The sequence below is a fragment of the Hydractinia symbiolongicarpus genome, chromosome 10 (genome assembly GCF_029227915.1).
Source record: "Hydractinia symbiolongicarpus strain clone_291-10 chromosome 10, HSymV2.1, whole genome shotgun sequence".
Classification (NCBI taxonomy): Eukaryota; Metazoa; Cnidaria; class Hydrozoa; order Anthoathecata; family Hydractiniidae; genus Hydractinia; species Hydractinia symbiolongicarpus.
The window spans coordinates 24,690,003-24,711,056 of record NC_079884.1 but is presented as its reverse complement, the minus strand read 5'-3'; the positions used below and the strand labels follow the sequence as shown (position 1 = coordinate 24,711,056).

The 21,054-nt window shown below is 33.9% G+C and overlaps 3 protein-coding genes across 3 annotated transcripts; 2 read left to right on the top strand and 1 right to left on the bottom strand.

Annotated features, from left to right (window-relative positions):
* Nucleotides 1-423: 423 nt before the first annotated feature.
* On the top strand, nt 424-9,348 carry LOC130613056 (uncharacterized). The gene is made up of 5 exons (XM_057434373.1): nt 424-3,682; nt 3,756-3,917; nt 4,090-4,275; nt 4,472-4,607; nt 4,709-9,348. The coding sequence occupies exons 1-5, from the start codon at nt 1,793-1,795 to the stop codon at nt 5,002-5,004; spliced, it is 2,670 nt and encodes an 889-aa protein (XP_057290356.1). The 5' UTR covers nt 424-1,792; the 3' UTR covers nt 5,005-9,348.
* A 148-nt stretch (nt 9,349-9,496) lies between these two features.
* LOC130613055 (uncharacterized) lies at nt 9,497-13,255 on the top strand. The gene is made up of 5 exons (XM_057434372.1): nt 9,497-11,456; nt 11,530-11,691; nt 11,864-12,049; nt 12,246-12,381; nt 12,483-13,255. Exons 1-5 carry the CDS (start codon nt 9,567-9,569, stop codon nt 12,776-12,778), a joined length of 2,670 nt encoding a protein of 889 aa, XP_057290355.1. The 5' UTR covers nt 9,497-9,566; the 3' UTR covers nt 12,779-13,255.
* Nucleotides 11,530-16,052, bottom strand: LOC130613057 (uncharacterized). The gene is made up of 3 exons (XM_057434374.1): nt 15,461-16,052; nt 15,162-15,260; nt 11,530-15,052 (listed from the first exon to the last, which is right to left on the bottom strand). Exons 1-3 carry the CDS (start codon nt 15,780-15,782, stop codon nt 13,992-13,994), a joined length of 1,482 nt encoding a protein of 493 aa, XP_057290357.1. The 5' UTR covers nt 15,783-16,052; the 3' UTR covers nt 11,530-13,991.
* Nucleotides 16,053-21,054: the final 5,002 nt, after the last annotated feature.

Below are 21,054 nucleotides of genomic sequence, written 5' to 3'. Positions count from 1 at the left end.
TGCACAAACCTTGAAGCTGCTTTTTTTCCTTTTTTTAAATGACAATCTACGGAAGCCCATTAGTGCCATTTAATTTGCTTCGAAAATGTGCATAGTCTTCTACTTACTCCTGCCATTTTATTCTACGTACGTGATACACTTATGTATATAGAGATATCCCACTGTAGAAATTTATGCTTGTACTTATGTGTACAGTAGACTCCCGGTTATTCGAACCTGCACTTATTCGAATAATTCGGTTATTCGAAGTGAGATGGCGTTCCCCTTGGATCTGTTCTGCCCAGATTGCGAAAACGGCCCGTTTACAACCGGGACAGCCGGATTATGTACGCATGGTCCGATTATGTTTTTTTAGCCCTAATTATGTCGTGGTGACCGGTTTATGAACGCTGATATAATGGCAGGCAGGCTGTGATTGGCATTTCCTTCCGACTTTTGTAAATAAAACATTGACGAATCTTTATGTACGTGGGTAAGTTTATTTTATCGTTTTAAACACCTGTTATTCCAAAGAACTAATTTCAAAGCTGTGAACGTGGTAATCTGATAAAAATGAAGGTTTTGAATCTGATAAAAAATCTTCTAGAAGATGTTTAATATAGCTAAGTTTTTCGCGCAAATTAGGTATGGGATAATGTAGCTAGCATGAAACATTAGTCAAAGATACATTTCTTCTCGATATAAAGCAGTATTTACAATAAAAATATGAACTAACAAAGGGTTTCACACTCGTTATTTTATGTTAATTCTTCGTTGTTCTGATAAAATGTTTTCTTATAAAAAGAGTGTATAGTACGATAATTTTCTCTGCTTCACCTTTTTGATAAATGATAAAACCATGTTAAAGAACATAATATGAATATAAACAAAGGTCTGGGGTAGCCAAGCTAGATTCAGCCTTAGCATATTGAAAAAATCTATGTCTAAATCGAACATAAAACGTGCTGTATATATGGTTAAGTAAAGCCAAGGAGGTTTAAAAAGAAGGAGAGAGAACTCGCGGCGTCCCTTTAAATTTTCTATTCAATTTTTTATTGTTTCGGCGCCCCTTTGAACTGATCCGTGTCTCTGATTTGGCTCAATATTTACCTACCGACTCTGAAACGAGTGTTTTAACGAGAAAAGATAAATCTTAAAAATCACACTTACAGCAATGCGGAAGAGCAGGAAAACATGTAGTTTAGTTAAACTACAAGATTCAATGAGGGTGAAGTTTGTTTTTCCACTTCCATAAGGACGCGGAAGGAGTAAAGTGCCTTCAAAGTGCGAAAAGCTGCCTTGGGAGATCGTAAAGTTTTACAACTTATAAACTATTTCGTATGTCCCCTCCTGGGAAAATGTTAGTTAAAGGGTTGATTAACGTTTTTGTGCAGGTCTCGTCAGGAGGGGTTATTTATAAAATTGTTTTTTTTACTCTCGAAGTAGACGAATTCTCGGTAGGGTGTCGCAGCACGTCGCAGCACTCGGTGATGTTTTCCATTGTCATGGAACAAAAGAAAATAATTATTAGTTCTAATTATGTATATTTAGGTAAAAGTTTTAAGCAACTTTTTTTCTTTTTTCCCCAGTGGGAGTAGATTTTCTGTTTATGTATATTCTTTCTTTCTCTCACACCAGCTGTATGTTTTGAATATATATTGAATTGAGTTTATAATTGTTTTTTTATTAGGTGTTACATAACCAGCTGGCAAGTGGTTCACATTTTTTTTTAATTCCCTTGACACCTTTGTGGGTTTTTTATGAAGTTTTTTTGAAAAATAAAGTATTCATATTTGAATTTTGCTGTGTCAACATGTCTGCTTCACATTCAGAGTATATTCAAAAGCTATGTAGATTGTGTGGGAAGAAAATTGTGAAAAGTAAACATTACGTTAATTTTAAATCTTGTGATATTTACAGTGAAGTGTTTCAATCTATATATGGAATAAATTGTGAACAAGAAGATCCTTGTGTATTTCCTAAATTTACTTGTAATGGATGTAGAAGAAAATTAGATGAGATGAAAACGTCAAAAAAAATAATTGGTACTGCTGCATCATTTTACCCTCATGTGGATGAAAATTGTGTGTGCATGAATTATGCTGTAAACAGAAAAGACAGCTTAAAAATACTGGAATTAGATGTGAGTATGAAGAAAGTTGGTTTTAGTATATGTGATAAATCGGATAACTATAAACGTGTCTATACCCTTTGTCAAAATGAAAAAGAATTAAACCATTTGCTTACAATACGTATAGACAACAGCAATGGTTGGGATTTCTCCATATATGGGAAACCTATGGAGAAAGAAACAATACAACTAACAAAAACTCTGCCATGTGTTTTGAAAAATGATGATATTTCAACTTTCTCGTCATTCTGGAAGTCAGTCAGTGTTTGCACGGGGTTACAAGGTTATGAAGATGTAATCAAGTCGAGATGTAATTTCGAACAGCCATTCATGAATCAGAGTGGAACATTTCCAGTAGCTTTTGTTGAAGACGATAAAATGGTCAGATTTGATGAAGACAATTTTAAAACAATACGCCATACCAACTGTCATTTTTTAGCTGAAAAACCTTCATCTGTATGTAGTATGTGCAATTCTTTTAAACCAACAGTTAAAAAAGTTAGAAGTAGACGGAAAAGTGATGATTCTGTGCTTGATTCCTCACATACAAACATTCGATATCTTTCCAGAGAAGAACTAGAGGAAAGATATCGCAATACTCAGGGAGAAAAACAGAGAGCAATAAAGAAAGTTGCCCAATTATCATCTTGGGTAAGAAAAATTACTGAGAAAGAATGCATCCATGTTGATGATGAGCAACACGAATTTATAAAAAATATTGTTTGCAATGAGGAAACATGTCCTGAAATACCCGAAGGCAGTCCCCAGTGGTTGTTATGGGAGCAACAAAAAGAAATGGCTTCCAAAAGTTCACCTAATGGCATGAGATGGCACCCACTAATTATTAGGTGGTGCCTCAGTTTATACCACCATTCACCAGCAGCATATAAACATTTGCGAAATCCGAATTTGAATTTTTTAAAACTCCCACATATTGACACACTTAAAAAATACATAAACTTCACTGATCCAATGTGTGGATTCAATCCAGATGTCATTGAAAGATTAATAGTGGATAGTAAAATTGCAACTCTGGATGATCACCAAAAAAACGTTTCGCTTATTTATGATGAGATGAAAATAAAAGCTGACTTGGTGTTCAGACAGTCAACTGGACAATTGGTTGGTTTCACTGATATGGGGGATATTAACGATGAGTTAGTTGAATTTCAAAAACGTGCTGAGGGATCATCAGAGAATGATCGTCACTTTGCTTCCTATGTGATAGTGTTTATGGTTCGAGGAATTGTTTCATCTCTGGTGTATCCTTTTGGATATTTCGCATCATTGGGATTTACCTCTGATCAGCTCTATCCATGTGTATGGGAGGCGACATATGTATTGGAGGCAATTGGTTTTTATGTTCGAGCATTTATTTCAGATGGTGCTTCTCCCAATAGGAAGTTTTACAAAATTATGGTGACACCTGATATTGGTAACACATATTGGACCAACAACTTATTATCATTGGACAGAAAGATCTTTTTTATATCCGATGTCCCTCATCTCATTAAAACAACGAGAAACTGTTTCGAGAACTCTCATGGAAACAATAATACACGCAATCTTTTTGTAAGTGTTTTTTGTTTGTTTGTTTCAATTTTAAAGTATATCTGTATACATATATCAATTTTCTATTTATTAGCTCGATCACATGGATATCAGCTGGAACCATCTTGTCAATGTTTATGAATGGGATCTGAATTTACATGGAGCAGCACCTGGATTAAGGAAACTTTATAAACTAAAAGAGGATCACATAAAGTTAACTCCAAGGTTGAGGATGCAAGTTAAGTTGGCTACCCAAGTGAGATATTTTTCTTTTCTTTTTTTATTATTTATTTGTCTGCTTGTTTGTATTAGTGTTTTCTGAGTGATAGTGGATTCACAGTTTGATTATTTTGTGGGAGTTGCAAATAATGATATACTTCTGATAATGTGTTTATCATTGCTCATGTAAATTATGATTTTGCATTTAGGTTTTGAGTAAAACAACTGCTGATGCACTTGAGGTTCAGGGGCTGCATTATACGAAAAGTACAATAAAGTTTGTGCGTATGTTTGACCAAGTTTTTGATTGCTTGAATGTATCTTCAATTAATCAAGATCGTGGCGGAAAAATAGCTCTTGCAGCATATAGAGATGTTAACGATTGGCGTTTTGAGGTTAGTAGTATCATTCGAAATACATTCAATTATTTTGTAACGGAATTCAGAAACACAACATTTTTCCCTCAAAAAGCTCAAGTTCATTTTGCATATTTGTAAACCAGTCCTAAAGAACTTGATCTCCATGTAAAAGGGTGTGCAAATATTTCCATTTTCATTTTTCATTTTTTTCACATCAACATGTAAAATTCAGTTTTTAGAAAAAGAATTCCTCGAACATTACCTGGGAAGGTGGGAAGAACAAGCCAATGACACACCTAATTTATCCCAAGATGAAAAAAATAAATTGTTATTGAGCAAACAGACGATAAATGGTTGGAAAATAACAGGTAAAAAATCTACATTTTTCTGCAATTGTGGTTCCAGGCAATGTTTCATGGACAAACGGTGTTGTTCTATAAATGTATATTTTTTTTATCTTTGTCCATAGTGAAATCATTCGTGGAACTGACCAAATTACTTCTCCAGAGTCCAAATGTCAAGATGATTTTGAGCGAGAAATTCTCACAAGATCCATTGGAGGAACATTTCGCTCGTCAAAGACGAAGTGGTGGTACATGTGACAACCCAACACTTTATCAATTTGGCCAACACGAACTTTCTTTGCTTGTTATGAAATCTGAGTTGATCAGAGATCTACGTGGAAACACTCGACGTGGTAATCAAAATCAGATTCACCTAGACGTAAATGATATGAGGAAACTTCCACAGAAAAGAAAGAGATAGTTATTTATATATTGATACTTTTGGAAACATGATTGTTTGACTATTTTATTTATATTTTTTCTGAGTATGTCAGACATTTTTTCCATTACGCTTTTTCAACATAGAAGTTGTTTTGTTATTAGTGCCTTGTCTTTTGAGTCACATCTTTTGCAAATATTTTTAGTGGAGTACGATTTTGACTTTGATTTGAAACATTTTTTTGAAAACATCAAATCTTAGAAAATAATTGAGATTAAAAAAATTTAGGATTGCTACTTTATTATTGCTATGTAATTTTTATTTATGTCATCGGGAAATTACAACTATTACGGAATTTCTTTTATCTTCATTTCGAATGGATCCGCCATACGTGAATAAATATTACAGTTTTGTTTTGCTTTTTTACATACTCACTTCGCGATATGTAGAACAACCCTGGGGACAAGTTTCATTATATTCCCAACAAGAATTCATGCGAAGGAGTGTCGAAATTAATATTCGCTATTCGGGACTATGTTGATTTAAAAAAAGAACGTGACAAAGGCCTCTTGGTGTAAGGGTGTATACAAACCACAATAAAACATACCCGATACCCGTGTGAGATGTAAAACTTGTTTGCAAAGAGAGTTCGATACCCGTGTGAGATATAAAACTTGTTTGCAAAAAATTTAATCAAATGGAATAATCAAAAAGTGAGTTGATTTCATCAGGCCACAGTCAGGCATAGAGCATCCGATGCGGCAATCCTAGGTCCGAGGTTGCGGTCAGCTTTAAGTAGCGATTCTCGCGTAAGAATATTTGCGTCGGTAATTATGCACGCGCAACTTATTTTTCAGGGTCCCTCCAGCTGATAAAAAGCATGTTGTTTCATACCATCTTGATTAGCCTATCCATCGACCATTTCTCCGCGTTTTTATGATCTATTAAATTTCTAGCAAAGCGCGCAGAGTTTTGATCTCGCAGCATTATTCAGTTTAACGCTTGCCAATGTGCATAACTGAACAAAGAAGTAGCACAAAAAAAAGAAATGAGAGTGAAGTTCACAAATCTTGGCAAAAATTTAGATTTAAAATAAACAGCTTCAGCGAGATTGAATCCTTACTCAATCCGAAAAAAACCCTTAAAATAGTACAAACATAATAAGGGTATGATTATTTTACTAAGAAACACAGTTATATACATGGAAAAGATATATAGAAATTAAAACAAGTTATAGGTAAAAATGTTATGACAATTAGTTAAGTTTTTTTCTCATTGCTGGTTCACCTTTTTTAGATAAGACTACAGTCAACTTCTCTTTTTTCTCCGATGCTAGAGAAGCAAGTTTGCGTCGAACTACTTGTATATATGCAGTGACATATGCTTTTGCTCTGATGTCACACCATTTTTTAATGATCTGAGCTTTGAGAATTTTCGATAACTTCTCATTTCCAAGATACCGTGAAAGTATGACCCAGGCTTGATCAATTAAAGAGTCCTTCATAAGTTCATTTTCGAAAAGTTCCCGTATATCTTCTCCTTTATATTTTTTCAACATGTTCAAATTTAAAACTTTTCTAATAACGTTTTCAATTCTTCTGCAAAAAATAAACATGTCATCATTGACTTTTATCAGGTATCCTCTGCTGACTTGGTCCACCCAAGATCTTGTATAATCCAGAAAACTATATACCTGCAGTTTATCATCACCTGAAACTTTCAATGAGTTCAGAAACTGCAATGCAGCCACAGCAACAACTTTGTTTTTCGAATCTGCTAATCTTTGGTATTTTTTACGTAGCGAGAAAATTATGTATCCTGAAACATAATACAGAACAGTTTGTTCCTCAGTTGTGAGTTTCAAGTCAAGACTTTTTTCGACATGTCGATTTTTGTTTTCATGAGCTACTAGTATTTTTATTAACTCCATAACAAATTTCTGCAACAACATAGAGAATTCTTGACTGTCAATGCGACACACTACATTTTCAGAAATAATGTCCAAAACATCACTCCCAGCATTCAAAATTGAGTTGGCTAATTCTTTGACACGATTTCCAGGTGTTTTGAATCCTTTCACAACAATGTTATTGATTGGGTCTTTTGAAATTTTAACCATAGCATCACGAACAAAATTCATTTTTTCTTGCTGCAGCTCATGATCGGTGATGGATAAAGATTCTAAAAGGGTGCAAAAAAAAAGGTTTATACCACCAGTTCACAATATTTTGCTCTATATATAGCAAAAAAAAATTCCTTATGTTCTCAGAGTTCATGAATGAATACTTACGATTCGATTTTGATTTAACTTGTTTTGTGGAAATTGTTGTAGTTGATTTATTTTTTGAGTCATCAAGAGTTTTTCTTGCCACTGTTGTTGTTTCTGGATCTATTATTGGAATACAGAGTTGACATCAGAACACAGTTGTGATAACAAAACAAGACAACAACAACAAAAAGCATATCAAATGATGATAATACAATAGCTTTTCTATGAAATCTACATGCAGAGTCAAAAAACAAAACATTATAGCTAGCTAGCTAATGGTGTTTTAAAGAAAACATGACTTTATTAAACTGAAGCATTACCTGTTGGCTTTTTACATATCAGAGTATGTTTCTTGTAGTAAGCTTCTTTAAAATACTGTTTTTTGCACTTGCTGCACACAAACTTCACATTTTTGGTACTGTTGTTATCAACCACCATGTCCACATCTTCTTCATCAACGAATACTATTTGAGGAATACCCAAATATCCAGCATCTACTTCATTTTCTTCTTCCAACAGATCTTCCACAAACGATACTTCCACCTCACAACTTTCGTAAACAGTAAAATCTGACAACATTTCTTCCGTCACAAAAAAGTCATCATCCAATTCTATTATATTTTTAACGTCTTCGCCTGCCATTTCGCTTCTTGCTTGTTTATGATATGTAAAAACGACAAATTTATCAACTAACAAGCATTTACCGCTGAGAGAAAAATAGCCGCGGGCTCATAATTTATGCAAATAGTAACAAAAGACAACGGCTAATTTATTAATTTAAGCGCGAGATTTCAAATTTTGATTGACAGAATTCGATGTAAGAACAATAGAGAAAAGTAAACATGAGACACGGATGATTTCAATAGAAATAAAAGAGTTCTCTCTCCTTCTTTTTAAACCTCCTTGGTAAAGCTAGCCGTACCTAACAGCCGCACCTTAGCCGTACCTTAGCCGTACTTAAGAAAATTCGTAATTAGCAGCTCTGTGTAAGACCACTTGCTTCTAAGCTTAAAATTAGTAGTTAATGTATATCAAAGTTAAATTGTCTAACTTTTATTTCGTCTTTTAGGTGAATATCTATGCCGATAAAAATGATGCAAAATGGAGCACTCCATCGTCGAGCCCCAGTAACCCCCAGGGAGTCCTCAATGATGAAATACCGATAATAATATATCTTACATGTATTATAATTTTTATAAAATGATTTTAATACAAATACAAAAGAGATTTTTAAAATTGAATGTATGAAAAACATTAGTAAAGTAAGATTGAACATTATTACGCTGCGGACAATATTAGAGCTAGCGCTAAAAGTGACTACAGCTGGCTAAATTTAAATACGGTTGCCAAAATAAGGTACGGCTAGATAATATTAAGGTACGGCTGGGTCTTATCATATAAGAAACAACTTCAAATGCTACAAATGTTTAATAAAAACGAAATTATGTTAGGTACGGCTAGCCAAAATAAGGTACGGCTGGACCATATTAAGGTACGGCTGGGTCCTATCATATAAGAAACAACTTCAAAAGCTAAAAACGTTCAATAAAAACAAAATTAAGTTAGGTACGGCTAACCAAAATAAGGTACGGCCGGACAATATTAAGGTACGGCTGGGACCTATCATATAAGAAACAACTTCAAATGCTAAAAACGTTCAATAAAAACGAAATTAAGTTAGGTACGGCTAGCTAAAATAAGGTACGGCTTGACCATATTAAGGTAAGGCTGGATTTTATTATATAAGAAACAACTTCAAATGCTAAAAAAAAATTAATATAAACGAAAAACAATAAATACGTAGAAGAAGTAGAGTTTACTGGAAAGTAAAGTGCGGGCTAGGTTAAGAAAAAAATTGTATGCAATATGCTCTACTAGGTTGGCTCCACATTGTTTTCTGCACAGGAAAATAAAAATATTTATTATTTATGGTTATTTATAAAATTGTTTTTTTTACTCTCGAAGTAGACGAATTCTCGGTAGGGTGTCGCAGCACGTCGCAGCACTCGGTGATGTTTTCCATTGTCATGGAACAAAAGAAAATAATTATTAGTTCTAATTATGTATATTTAGGTAAAAGTTTTAAGCAACTTTTTTTCTTTTTTCCCCAGTGGGAGTAGATTTTCTGTTTATGTATATTCTTTCTTTCTCTCACACCAGCTGTATGTTTTGAATATATATTGAATTGAGTTTATAATTGTTTTTTTATTAGGTGTTACATAACCAGCTGGCAAGTGGTTCACATTTTTTTTTAATTCCCTTGACACCTTTGTGGGTTTTTTATGAAGTTTTTTTGAAAAATAAAGTATTCATATTTGAATTTTGCTGTGTCAACATGTCTGCTTCACATTCAGAGTATATTCAAAAGCTATGTAGATTGTGTGGGAAGAAAATTGTGAAAAGTAAACATTACGTTAATTTTAAATCTTGTGATATTTACAGTGAAGTGTTTCAATCTATATATGGAATAAATTGTGAACAAGAAGATCCTTGTGTATTTCCTAAATTTACTTGTAATGGATGTAGAAGAAAATTAGATGAGATGAAAACGTCAAAAAAAATAATTGGTACTGCTGCATCATTTTACCCTCATGTGGATGAAAATTGTGTGTGCATGAATTATGCTGTAAACAGAAAAGACAGCTTAAAAATACTGGAATTAGATGTGAGTATGAAGAAAGTTGGTTTTAGTATATGTGATAAATCGGATAACTATAAACGTGTCTATACCCTTTGTCAAAATGAAAAAGAATTAAACCATTTGCTTACAATACGTATAGACAACAGCAATGGTTGGGATTTCTCCATATATGGGAAACCTATGGAGAAAGAAACAATACAACTAACAAAAACTCTGCCATGTGTTTTGAAAAATGATGATATTTCAACTTTCTCGTCATTCTGGAAGTCAGTCAGTGTTTGCACGGGGTTACAAGGTTATGAAGATGTAATCAAGTCGAGATGTAATTTCGAACAGCCATTCATGAATCAGAGTGGAACATTTCCAGTAGCTTTTGTTGAAGACGATAAAATGGTCAGATTTGATGAAGACAATTTTAAAACAATACGCCATACCAACTGTCATTTTTTAGCTGAAAAACCTTCATCTGTATGTAGTATGTGCAATTCTTTTAAACCAACAGTTAAAAAAGTTAGAAGTAGACGGAAAAGTGATGATTCTGTGCTTGATTCCTCACATACAAACATTCGATATCTTTCCAGAGAAGAACTAGAGGAAAGATATCGCAATACTCAGGGAGAAAAACAGAGAGCAATAAAGAAAGTTGCCCAATTATCATCTTGGGTAAGAAAAATTACTGAGAAAGAATGCATCCATGTTGATGATGAGCAACACGAATTTATAAAAAATATTGTTTGCAATGAGGAAACATGTCCTGAAATACCCGAAGGCAGTCCCCAGTGGTTGTTATGGGAGCAACAAAAAGAAATGGCTTCCAAAAGTTCACCTAATGGCATGAGATGGCACCCACTAATTATTAGGTGGTGCCTCAGTTTATACCACCATTCACCAGCAGCATATAAACATTTGCGAAATCCGAATTTGAATTTTTTAAAACTCCCACATATTGACACACTTAAAAAATACATAAACTTCACTGATCCAATGTGTGGATTCAATCCAGATGTCATTGAAAGATTAATAGTGGATAGTAAAATTGCAACTCTGGATGATCACCAAAAAAACGTTTCGCTTATTTATGATGAGATGAAAATAAAAGCTGACTTGGTGTTCAGACAGTCAACTGGACAATTGGTTGGTTTCACTGATATGGGGGATATTAACGATGAGTTAGTTGAATTTCAAAAACGTGCTGAGGGATCATCAGAGAATGATCGTCACTTTGCTTCCTATGTGATAGTGTTTATGGTTCGAGGAATTGTTTCATCTCTGGTGTATCCTTTTGGATATTTCGCATCATTGGGATTTACCTCTGATCAGCTCTATCCATGTGTATGGGAGGCGACATATGTATTGGAGGCAATTGGTTTTTATGTTCGAGCATTTATTTCAGATGGTGCTTCTCCCAATAGGAAGTTTTACAAAATTATGGTGACACCTGATATTGGTAACACATATTGGACCAACAACTTATTATCATTGGACAGAAAGATCTTTTTTATATCCGATGTCCCTCATCTCATTAAAACAACGAGAAACTGTTTCGAGAACTCTCATGGAAACAATAATACACGCAATCTTTTTGTAAGTGTTTTTTGTTTGTTTGTTTCAATTTTAAAGTATATCTGTATACATATATCAATTTTCTATTTATTAGCTCGATCACATGGATATCAGCTGGAACCATCTTGTCAATGTTTATGAATGGGATCTGAATTTACATGGAGCAGCACCTGGATTAAGGAAACTTTATAAACTAAAAGAGGATCACATAAAGTTAACTCCAAGGTTGAGGATGCAAGTTAAGTTGGCTACCCAAGTGAGATATTTTTCTTTTCTTTTTTTATTATTTATTTGTCTGCTTGTTTGTATTAGTGTTTTCTGAGTGATAGTGGATTCACAGTTTGATTATTTTGTGGGAGTTGCAAATAATGATATACTTCTGATAATGTGTTTATCATTGCTCATGTAAATTATGATTTTGCATTTAGGTTTTGAGTAAAACAACTGCTGATGCACTTGAGGTTCAGGGGCTGCATTATACGAAAAGTACAATAAAGTTTGTGCGTATGTTTGACCAAGTTTTTGATTGCTTGAATGTATCTTCAATTAATCAAGATCGTGGCGGAAAAATAGCTCTTGCAGCATATAGAGATGTTAACGATTGGCGTTTTGAGGTTAGTAGTATCATTCGAAATACATTCAATTATTTTGTAACGGAATTCAGAAACACAACATTTTTCCCTCAAAAAGCTCAAGTTCATTTTGCATATTTGTAAACCAGTCCTAAAGAACTTGATCTCCATGTAAAAGGGTGTGCAAATATTTCCATTTTCATTTTTCATTTTTTTCACATCAACATGTAAAATTCAGTTTTTAGAGAAAGAATTCCTCGAACATTACCTGGGAAGGTGGGAAGAACAAGCCAATGACACACCTAATTTATCCCAAGATGAAAAAAATAAATTGTTATTGAGCAAACAGACGATAAATGGTTGGAAAATAACAGGTAAAAAATCTACATTTTTCTGCAATTGTGGTTCCAGGCAATGTTTCATGGACAAACGGTGTTGTTCTATAAATGTATATTTTTTTTATCTTTGTCCATAGTGAAATCATTCGTGGAACTGACCAAATTACTTCTCCAGAGTCCAAATGTCAAGATGATTTTGAGCGAGAAATTCTCACAAGATCCATTGGAGGAACATTTCGCTCGTCAAAGACGAAGTGGTGGTACATGTGACAACCCAACACTTTATCAATTTGGCCAACAAGAACTTTCTTTGCTTGTTATGAAATCTGAGTTGATCAGAGATCTACGTGGAAACACTCGACGTGGTAATCAAAATCAGATTCACCTAGACGTAAATGATATGAGGAAACTTCCACAGAAAAGAAAGAGATAGTTATTTATATATTGATACTTTTGGAAACATGATTGTTTGACTATTTTATTTATATTTTTTCTGAGTATGTCAGACATTTTTTCCATTACGCTTTTTCAACATAGAAGTTGTTTTGTTATTAGTGCCTTGTCTTTTGAGTCACATCTTTTGCAAATATTTTTAGTGGAGTACGATTTTGACTTTGATTTGAAACATTTTTTTGAAAACATCAAATCTTAGAAAATAATTGAGATTAAAAAAATTTAGGATTGCTACTTTATTATTGCTATGTAATTTTTATTTATGTCATCGGGAAATTACAACTATTACGGAATTTCTTTTATCTTCATTTCGAATGGATCCGCCATACGTGAATAAATATTACAGTTTTGTTTTGCTTTTTTACATACTCACTTCGCGATATGTAGAACAACCCTGGGGACAAGTTTCATTATATTCCCAACAAGAATTCATGCGAAGGAGTGTCGAAATTAATATTCGCTATTCGGGACTATGTTGATTTAAAAAAAGAACGTGACAAAGGCCTCTTGGTGTAAGGGTGTATACAAACCACAATAAAACATACCCGATACCCGTGTGAGATGTAAAACTTGTTTGCAAAGAGAGTTCGATACCCGTGTGAGATATAAAACTTGTTTGCAAAAAATTTAATCAAATGGAATAATCAAAAAGTGAGTTGATTTCATCAGGCCACAGTCAGGCATAGAGCATCCGATGCGGCAATCCTAGGTCCGAGGTTGCGGTCAGCTTTAAGTAGCGATTCTCGCGTAAGAATATTTGCGTCGGTAATTATGCACGCGCAACTTATTTTTCAGGGTCCCTCCAGCTGATAAAAAGCATGTTGTTTCATACCATCTTGATTAGCCTATCCATCGACCATTTCTCCGCGTTTTTATGATCTATTAAATTTCTAGCAAAGCGCGCAGAGTTTTGATCTCGCAGCATTATTCAGTTTAACGCTTGCCAATGTGCATAACTGAACAAAGAAGTAGCACAAAAAAAAGAAATGAGAGTGAAGTTCACAAATCTTGGCAAAAATTTAGATTTAAAATAAACAGCTTCAGCGAGATTGAATCCTTACTCAATCCGAAAAAAACCCTTAAAATAGTACAAACATAATAAGGGTATGATTATTTTACTAAGAAACACAGTTATATACATGGAAAAGATATATAGAAATTAAAACAAGTTATAGGTAAAAATGTTATGACAATTAGTTAAGTTTTTTTCTCATTGCTGGTTCACCTTTTTTAGATAAGACTACAGTCAACTTCTCTTTTTTCTCCGATGCTAGAGAAGCAAGTTTGCGTCGAACTACTTGTATATATGCAGTGACATATGCTTTTGCTCTGATGTCACACCATTTTTTAATGATCTGAGCTTTGAGAATTTTCGATAACTTCTCATTTCCAAGATACCGTGAAAGTATGACCCAGGCTTGATCAATTAAAGAGTCCTTCATAAGTTCATTTTCGAAAAGTTCCCGTATATCTTCTCCTTTATATTTTTTCAACATGTTCAAATTTAAAACTTTTCTAATAACGTTTTCAATTCTTCTGCAAAAAATAAACATGTCATCATTGACTTTTATCAGGTATCCTCTGCTGACTTGGTCCACCCAAGATCTTGTATAATCCAGAAAACTATATACCTGCAGTTTATCATCACCTGAAACTTTCAATGAGTTCAGAAACTGCAATGCAGCCACAGCAACAACTTTGTTTTTCGAATCTGCTAATCTTTGGTATTTTTTACGTAGCGAGAAAATTATGTATCCTGAAACATAATACAGAACAGTTTGTTCCTCAGTTGTGAGTTTCAAGTCAAGACTTTTTTCGACATGTCGATTTTTGTTTTCATGAGCTACTAGTATTTTTATTAACTCCATAACAAATTTCTGCAACAACATAGAGAATTCTTGACTGTCAATGCAGTATCCTTTAGGTAATACATGTTTCCAATGTTGTCTGAATTTATCGTCTTGTGCAAGTTCATGCACTTTTCTCCAAAGAGATTCTTTTCCTGAACCAGTCAGTAGGTTAGATTTTTGCAATTCTTTAAATATGCGACACACTACATTTTCAGAAATAATGTCCAAAACATCACTCCCAGCATTCAAAATTGAGTTGGCTAATTCTTTGACACGATTTCCAGGTGTTTTGAATCCTTTCACAACAATGTTATTGATTGGGTCTTTTGAAATTTTAACCATAGCATCACGAACAAAATTCATTTTTTCTTGCTGCAGCTCATGATCGGTGATGGATAAAGATTCTAAAAGGGTGCAAAAAAAAAGGTTTATACCACCAGTTCACAATATTTTGCTCTATATATAGCAAAAAAAAATTCCTTATGTTCTCAGAGTTCATGAATGAATACTTACGATTCGATTTTGATTTAACTTGTTTTGTGGAAATTGTTGTAGTTGATTTATTTTTTGAGTCATCAAGAGTTTTTCTTGCCACTGTTGTTGTTTCTGGATCTATTATTGGAATACAGAGTTGACATCAGAACACAGTTGTGATAACAAAACAAGACAACAACAACAAAAAGCATATCAAATGATGATAATACAATAGCTTTTCTATGAAATCTACATGCAGAGTCAAAAAACAAAACATTATAGCTAGCTAGCTAATGGTGTTTTAAAGAAAACATGACTTTATTAAACTGAAGCATTACCTGTTGGCTTTTTACATATCAGAGTATGTTTCTTGTAGTAAGCTTCTTTAAAATACTGTTTTTTGCACTTGCTGCACACAAACTTCACATTTTTGGTACTGTTGTTATCAACCACCATGTCCACATCTTCTTCATCAACGAATACTATTTGAGGAATACCCAAATATCCAGCATCTACTTCATTTTCTTCTTCCAACAGATCTTCCACAAACGATACTTCCACCTCACAACTTTCGTAAACAGTAAAATCTGACAACATTTCTTCCGTCACAAAAAAGTCATCATCCAATTCTATTATATTTTTAACGTCTTCGCCTGCCATTTCGCTTCTTGCTTGTTTATGATATGTAAAAACGACAAATTTATCAACTAACAAGCATTTACCGCTGAGAGAAAAATAGCCGCGGGCTCATAATTTATGCAAATAGTAACAAAAGACAACGGCTAATTTATTAATTTAAGCGCGAGATTTCAAATTTTGATTGACAGAATTCGATGTAAGAACAATAGAGAAAAGTAAACATGAGACACGGATGATTTCAATAGAAATAAAAGAGTTCTCTCTCCTTCTTTTTAAACCTCCTTGGTAAAGCTAGCCGTACCTAACAGCCGCACCTTAGCCGTACCTTAGCCGTACTTAAGAAAATTCGTAATTAGCAGCTCTGTGTAAGACCACTTGCTTCTAAGCTTAAAATTAGTAGTTAATGTATATCAAAGTTAAATTGTCTAACTTTTATTTCGTCTTTTAGGTGAATATCTATGCCGATAAAAATGATGCAAAATGGAGCACTCCATCGTCGAGCCCCAGTAACCCCCAGGGAGTCCTCAATGATGAAATACCGATAATAATATATCTTACATGTATTATAATTTTTATAAAATGATTTTAATACAAATACAAAAGAGATTTTTAAAATTGAATGTATGAAAAACATTAGTAAAGTAAGATTGAACATTATTACGCTGCGGACAATATTAGAGCTAGCGCTAAAAGTGACTACAGCTGGCTAAATTTAAATACGGTTGCCAAAATAAGGTACGGCTAGATAATATTAAGGTACGGCTGGGTCTTATCATATAAGAAACAACTTCAAATGCTACAAATGTTTAATAAAAACGAAATTATGTTAGGTACGGCTAGCCAAAATAAGGTACGGCTGGACCATATTAAGGTACGGCTGGGTCCTATCATATAAGAAACAACTTCAAAAGCTAAAAACGTTCAATAAAAACAAAATTAAGTTAGGTACGGCTAACCAAAATAAGGTACGGCCGGACAATATTAAGGTACGGCTGGGACCTATCATATAAGAAACAACTTCAAATGCTAAAAACGTTCAATAAAAACGAAATTAAGTTAGGTACGGCTAGCTAAAATAAGGTACGGCTTGACCATATTAAGGTAAGGCTGGATTTTATTATATAAGAAACAACTTCAAATGCTAAAAAAAAATTAATATAAACGAAAAACAATAAATACGTAGAAGAAGTAGAGTTTACTGGAAAGTAAAGTGCGGGCTAGGTTAAGAAAAAAATTGTATGCAATATGCTCTACTAGGTTGGCTCCACATTGTTTTCTGCACAGGAAAATAAAAAAATGCTACTTTGAAAGTGATGCGGTAAATCTTCTGTCTAACTGAGGTATAGACAGTGAATGTCTGAATAAGGAGTAGAATTAACGTTTTCGCCAGTTGAAGGACACATGCGTTTTTATTCGTTGGATGTTATAGTTAATGGAAGAGATGTAAACTTTTTATATAAAACTAAAGAACTTTTAAAAAATTTTAATATTTGATTGTGTTAACTGTGTCCCGATTTAATTCAGCATATACACTTTTTATAAAAACAATTTTTTATAAGAACAATAAGGTTAAAAATTATTGACAAATAAGAACAAAATAACAACTATACTCAAGGGCAAAATTTTACTGATTTTTCTAAAAACAACCAACAAACATAAAGAACTATTTCTTGACAGAATTAAAATGAGAATGCGCTAACACATTAACAAATAAGATGAAAAATAATAACCAAGAGAATCCAAGTCTAGGTGGTTTTTACAAAAAAAACTGTCACTTCATTCCTCACACACTCTTTTTTTCTATTACAAGAGCAAAATATACACTACTATTTTCTATTTTCAACACCTAAAAATATTTTATGCTCAGATGAAGTACACTTCTTGGCATACTAGTTTAAACATGCAAAATCACGCCTGGTATTTTCGGTATGTTGTCAAATGTGGTCAGCCGTACCTTAATATGGTCCAGCCGTACCTTATTTTAGCTAGCCGTACCTAACCTAATTTTGTTTTTATGGAACATTTGTAGCATTTGAAGATGTTTCTTATACAATAGGACCCAGCCATACCTTAATATTTTCCAGCCGTACCTTATTTTAGCTAGCCGTACCTAACCTAATTTCGTTTTTATGGAACATTTGTAGCATTTGAAGATGTTTCTTATACGATAGGACCCAGCCATACCTTAATATTTTCCAGCCGTACCTTATTTTAGCTAGCCGTACTTAACTTAATTTCGTTTTTATTGTACATATTTTAGCCTTTAAAGTTGTTTCTTATATGATAGGACCCAACCGTAAAATATATGTTGTCTTATAATTTTCATATTTTTCCTCTCTTTTCCTTACCTATCCCCTTTATTTTACTTTACTTGATAAGTCGCATTGAAGTTCACCGCTCGTACTAACCACCTTTTTATTGCCAGCCGTACTTAATTTGTCGATTTGGGAATCACCTTCCCGCGCTCTCCCCCGTTTGGTTTCTATAAGAGCAAGATGTTTCGTTAACATTTTTCGTATTTTGCGGGTTCATTGGCGATTGAGAAACAGAAATTCAGTGACACAACAAATTTACCACTACGATTAGCTCAGTTTTTTCCATTAAAATACATTACCTCACCTTAAAAAGAAAAGTGTAGTTACGTACGGCTAAGGTACGGCTTAGGTACGGCTGTTAGGTACAGCTAGCTTTACCTAAGCTGTATATATTCACAATATCAGCCAGAATGTATTCTAACAAAGCAATGAAAAAAGTTTAACTTCAATGTATTGCAGCATGTCAGCATATGCACGTCCAAATGGCAATTCACCTGCATAAACTTGCAATACATATTCACGTACTATATCTGACCATTTTGAGTTTGTAGTTGCTGCTAAATATTTTGTAATCTGCATATAGAATTCTGGCTCTGTTCTTTTCAATCCCTCAAAATTAGCCGCAACTTGAAAAACACCTCCTGATTTCTGGTTAAGCAACGGATTACAATGTGGGTCTAGAGATTTCTCTATGTATTTCTTCAATATACTGTTTTTAAGGCATCGGGTTAAAAACGCCCTTCATTGCGGCTCCAGTGGGTTCTCCTCTTCATCAGAATCAATTATCACTATAAAACAAAGTTAGTAATGCTTCACATACAGTTAGGATTAAATAAACAGGGGCAAAATATTCTGACTTACCAGTTACTTCTTCAATACAGTTCTTACAAAACCATTTACCACGTGGTTTTCTCTTCAGATCGGTACAACAAAAATGACTCCATGTGAGACATCTGTCACATGCTATGCTTCGATCCGGAGCCCCTATACTCTTCTTGCATGTGCCACACGTCCAACTTGATGTTCTCTTTTTCTTTTGTATCAATTTCTTGAGATGTTCGATAAATTCTTTGTTTGCATATTGTTTTAAAATATCAACATGGACAAGGTCGTCGCATACAGAGTCAGGTAATGCTTTAATAGATTTAGGCAGCATACCTACTTCTACGTCCAAACTCTCGCTCATGATGAGCTCTGCGTCTTCACGCTTAACAAACCAAGACAGTAACATCTTGCACCTATTGTAGGCATCCATTTGAACATATGCTTGCAATGGCCCTTAAAATAATAGAAATGATAATGTATGTAAATATTTGAAGCTTTAAAATTAGCTACCTGGCTGCCTTTCAGTGCAATTAACAAAGTTTGATATCTTGATATCTAGGCTTATTTGAAATTGGATAAATATTAGGCAAGTTCACCTTGTCTCTTTTTTTTCTTTTTGTCCAATTTTTCCTTATCACGACTGTCGGTGCAATTATCAATCCTTCTGTCCAAGCCTGCCACTTCAACATTAACTGGTAAAACCATAGGTGATTTTTCAAATGTTCTGAAGTTTGAACGTTGCTGACCATTACAAAATGGTCTCCAAGTTCTGTAATTAAAAAAATCATGAATCATATACCTTAATTATACGTAAATTCGCTCTCAAATGTGCAGTGCTGGGATGCACGAATTTCAGGTTGCATGAATAGGTTTAACACAAAATTTATGCTATACCCTTTTGTGATGTTTTCATCCCAGAATGTCCATTCTGAATGATTTGTTTCACATTTGAGCGATTCTCCACATCTTGATGTGTTTGCAGATTTGAACCATTGTATGATTTGCTCTGTGAACACTTCAGGGGGAATCCAATCAGTTTCTTTGTAATTTTGGAAATCAACAGCAGGAAATTCAGTGTGAATTAATGTTTTGTTCGGTGCAGGACAATTTGGACTATTGCAATTTGATGTTATGCAATGTTTCATCACAGGTCCCAAGTAAGTATTGATAAAGATATGCTCATCACCATAAAAATTAAGTATATCATTTTTTTCAGGTAAAGAACGTGCTATTGCTACATGATGCTTGGCAGCATCATATTTTGCATCATTTAGTAAACAGAGCATTTCTTTATTTTGGTCACAAGATTCATCATATAATCGTGTATAGAATCTAGGATATTTGTTGAAAGTCACTTTCAATATTGAAAACCATGTGTCCAATGTACAAGTGTTGTTGAATGTAATGTTTCGTCCATTTAGGTTCACAGTTCCACCAAACATTGGGAGCTTAATGCAAAATTGTTCTATGTTTTCTGGAGAAAAAAAAGATCTGTTTTAGAAGCCTATTCAGAATAGCAATAACGAAATGAAGTATCAGCAAAAGTGGGGCACAACTAAACAATACAATTTCGACACCTATTACTTACCAGGTTTTTGATTTCCACATTTTACGCCAGAATGGCATTTCAAATTGCATGTGACGGTTTCTTTGATGCATTTGCATATGTTTGTTTTGCATCCTGACTTACAACCACATCGACTCACTACATTATCTGTTACATTTTGAAGGCGATTTGCTTCCCTCAAGCTGACGAACTTATCAGAATTTTTAAGGTCCATGTTGAAATTTCCCCTGAAAAATTCTAGATCCCCAGATCTGTATTTATTGTGCAATACGCCATGTTGTGTAAGCAGTTGATAATATCTCTCTTTGTCACCAGAAACACTGATAACCACACATGGCATGCGTGAAGCATGAGTGTTGCTGCGGTCTTTTTTAGGGACTCGAACAGAGACATTATCCCCAACTTCATAAGCATTGACTTTGCTGCAATGGTTTTTCTCAAACCGTTGAACCATCTCCTCTCTCGTTTTTTTTTATCTTTTTAGAAGCTGTTGTTCGTGGAGTCCAATGTCGTTGGAGTGTTGACAATGCTGTAATATATGCAAGAACTATTAATATAAATATAAAAAAACTGAGTATGGACGTTA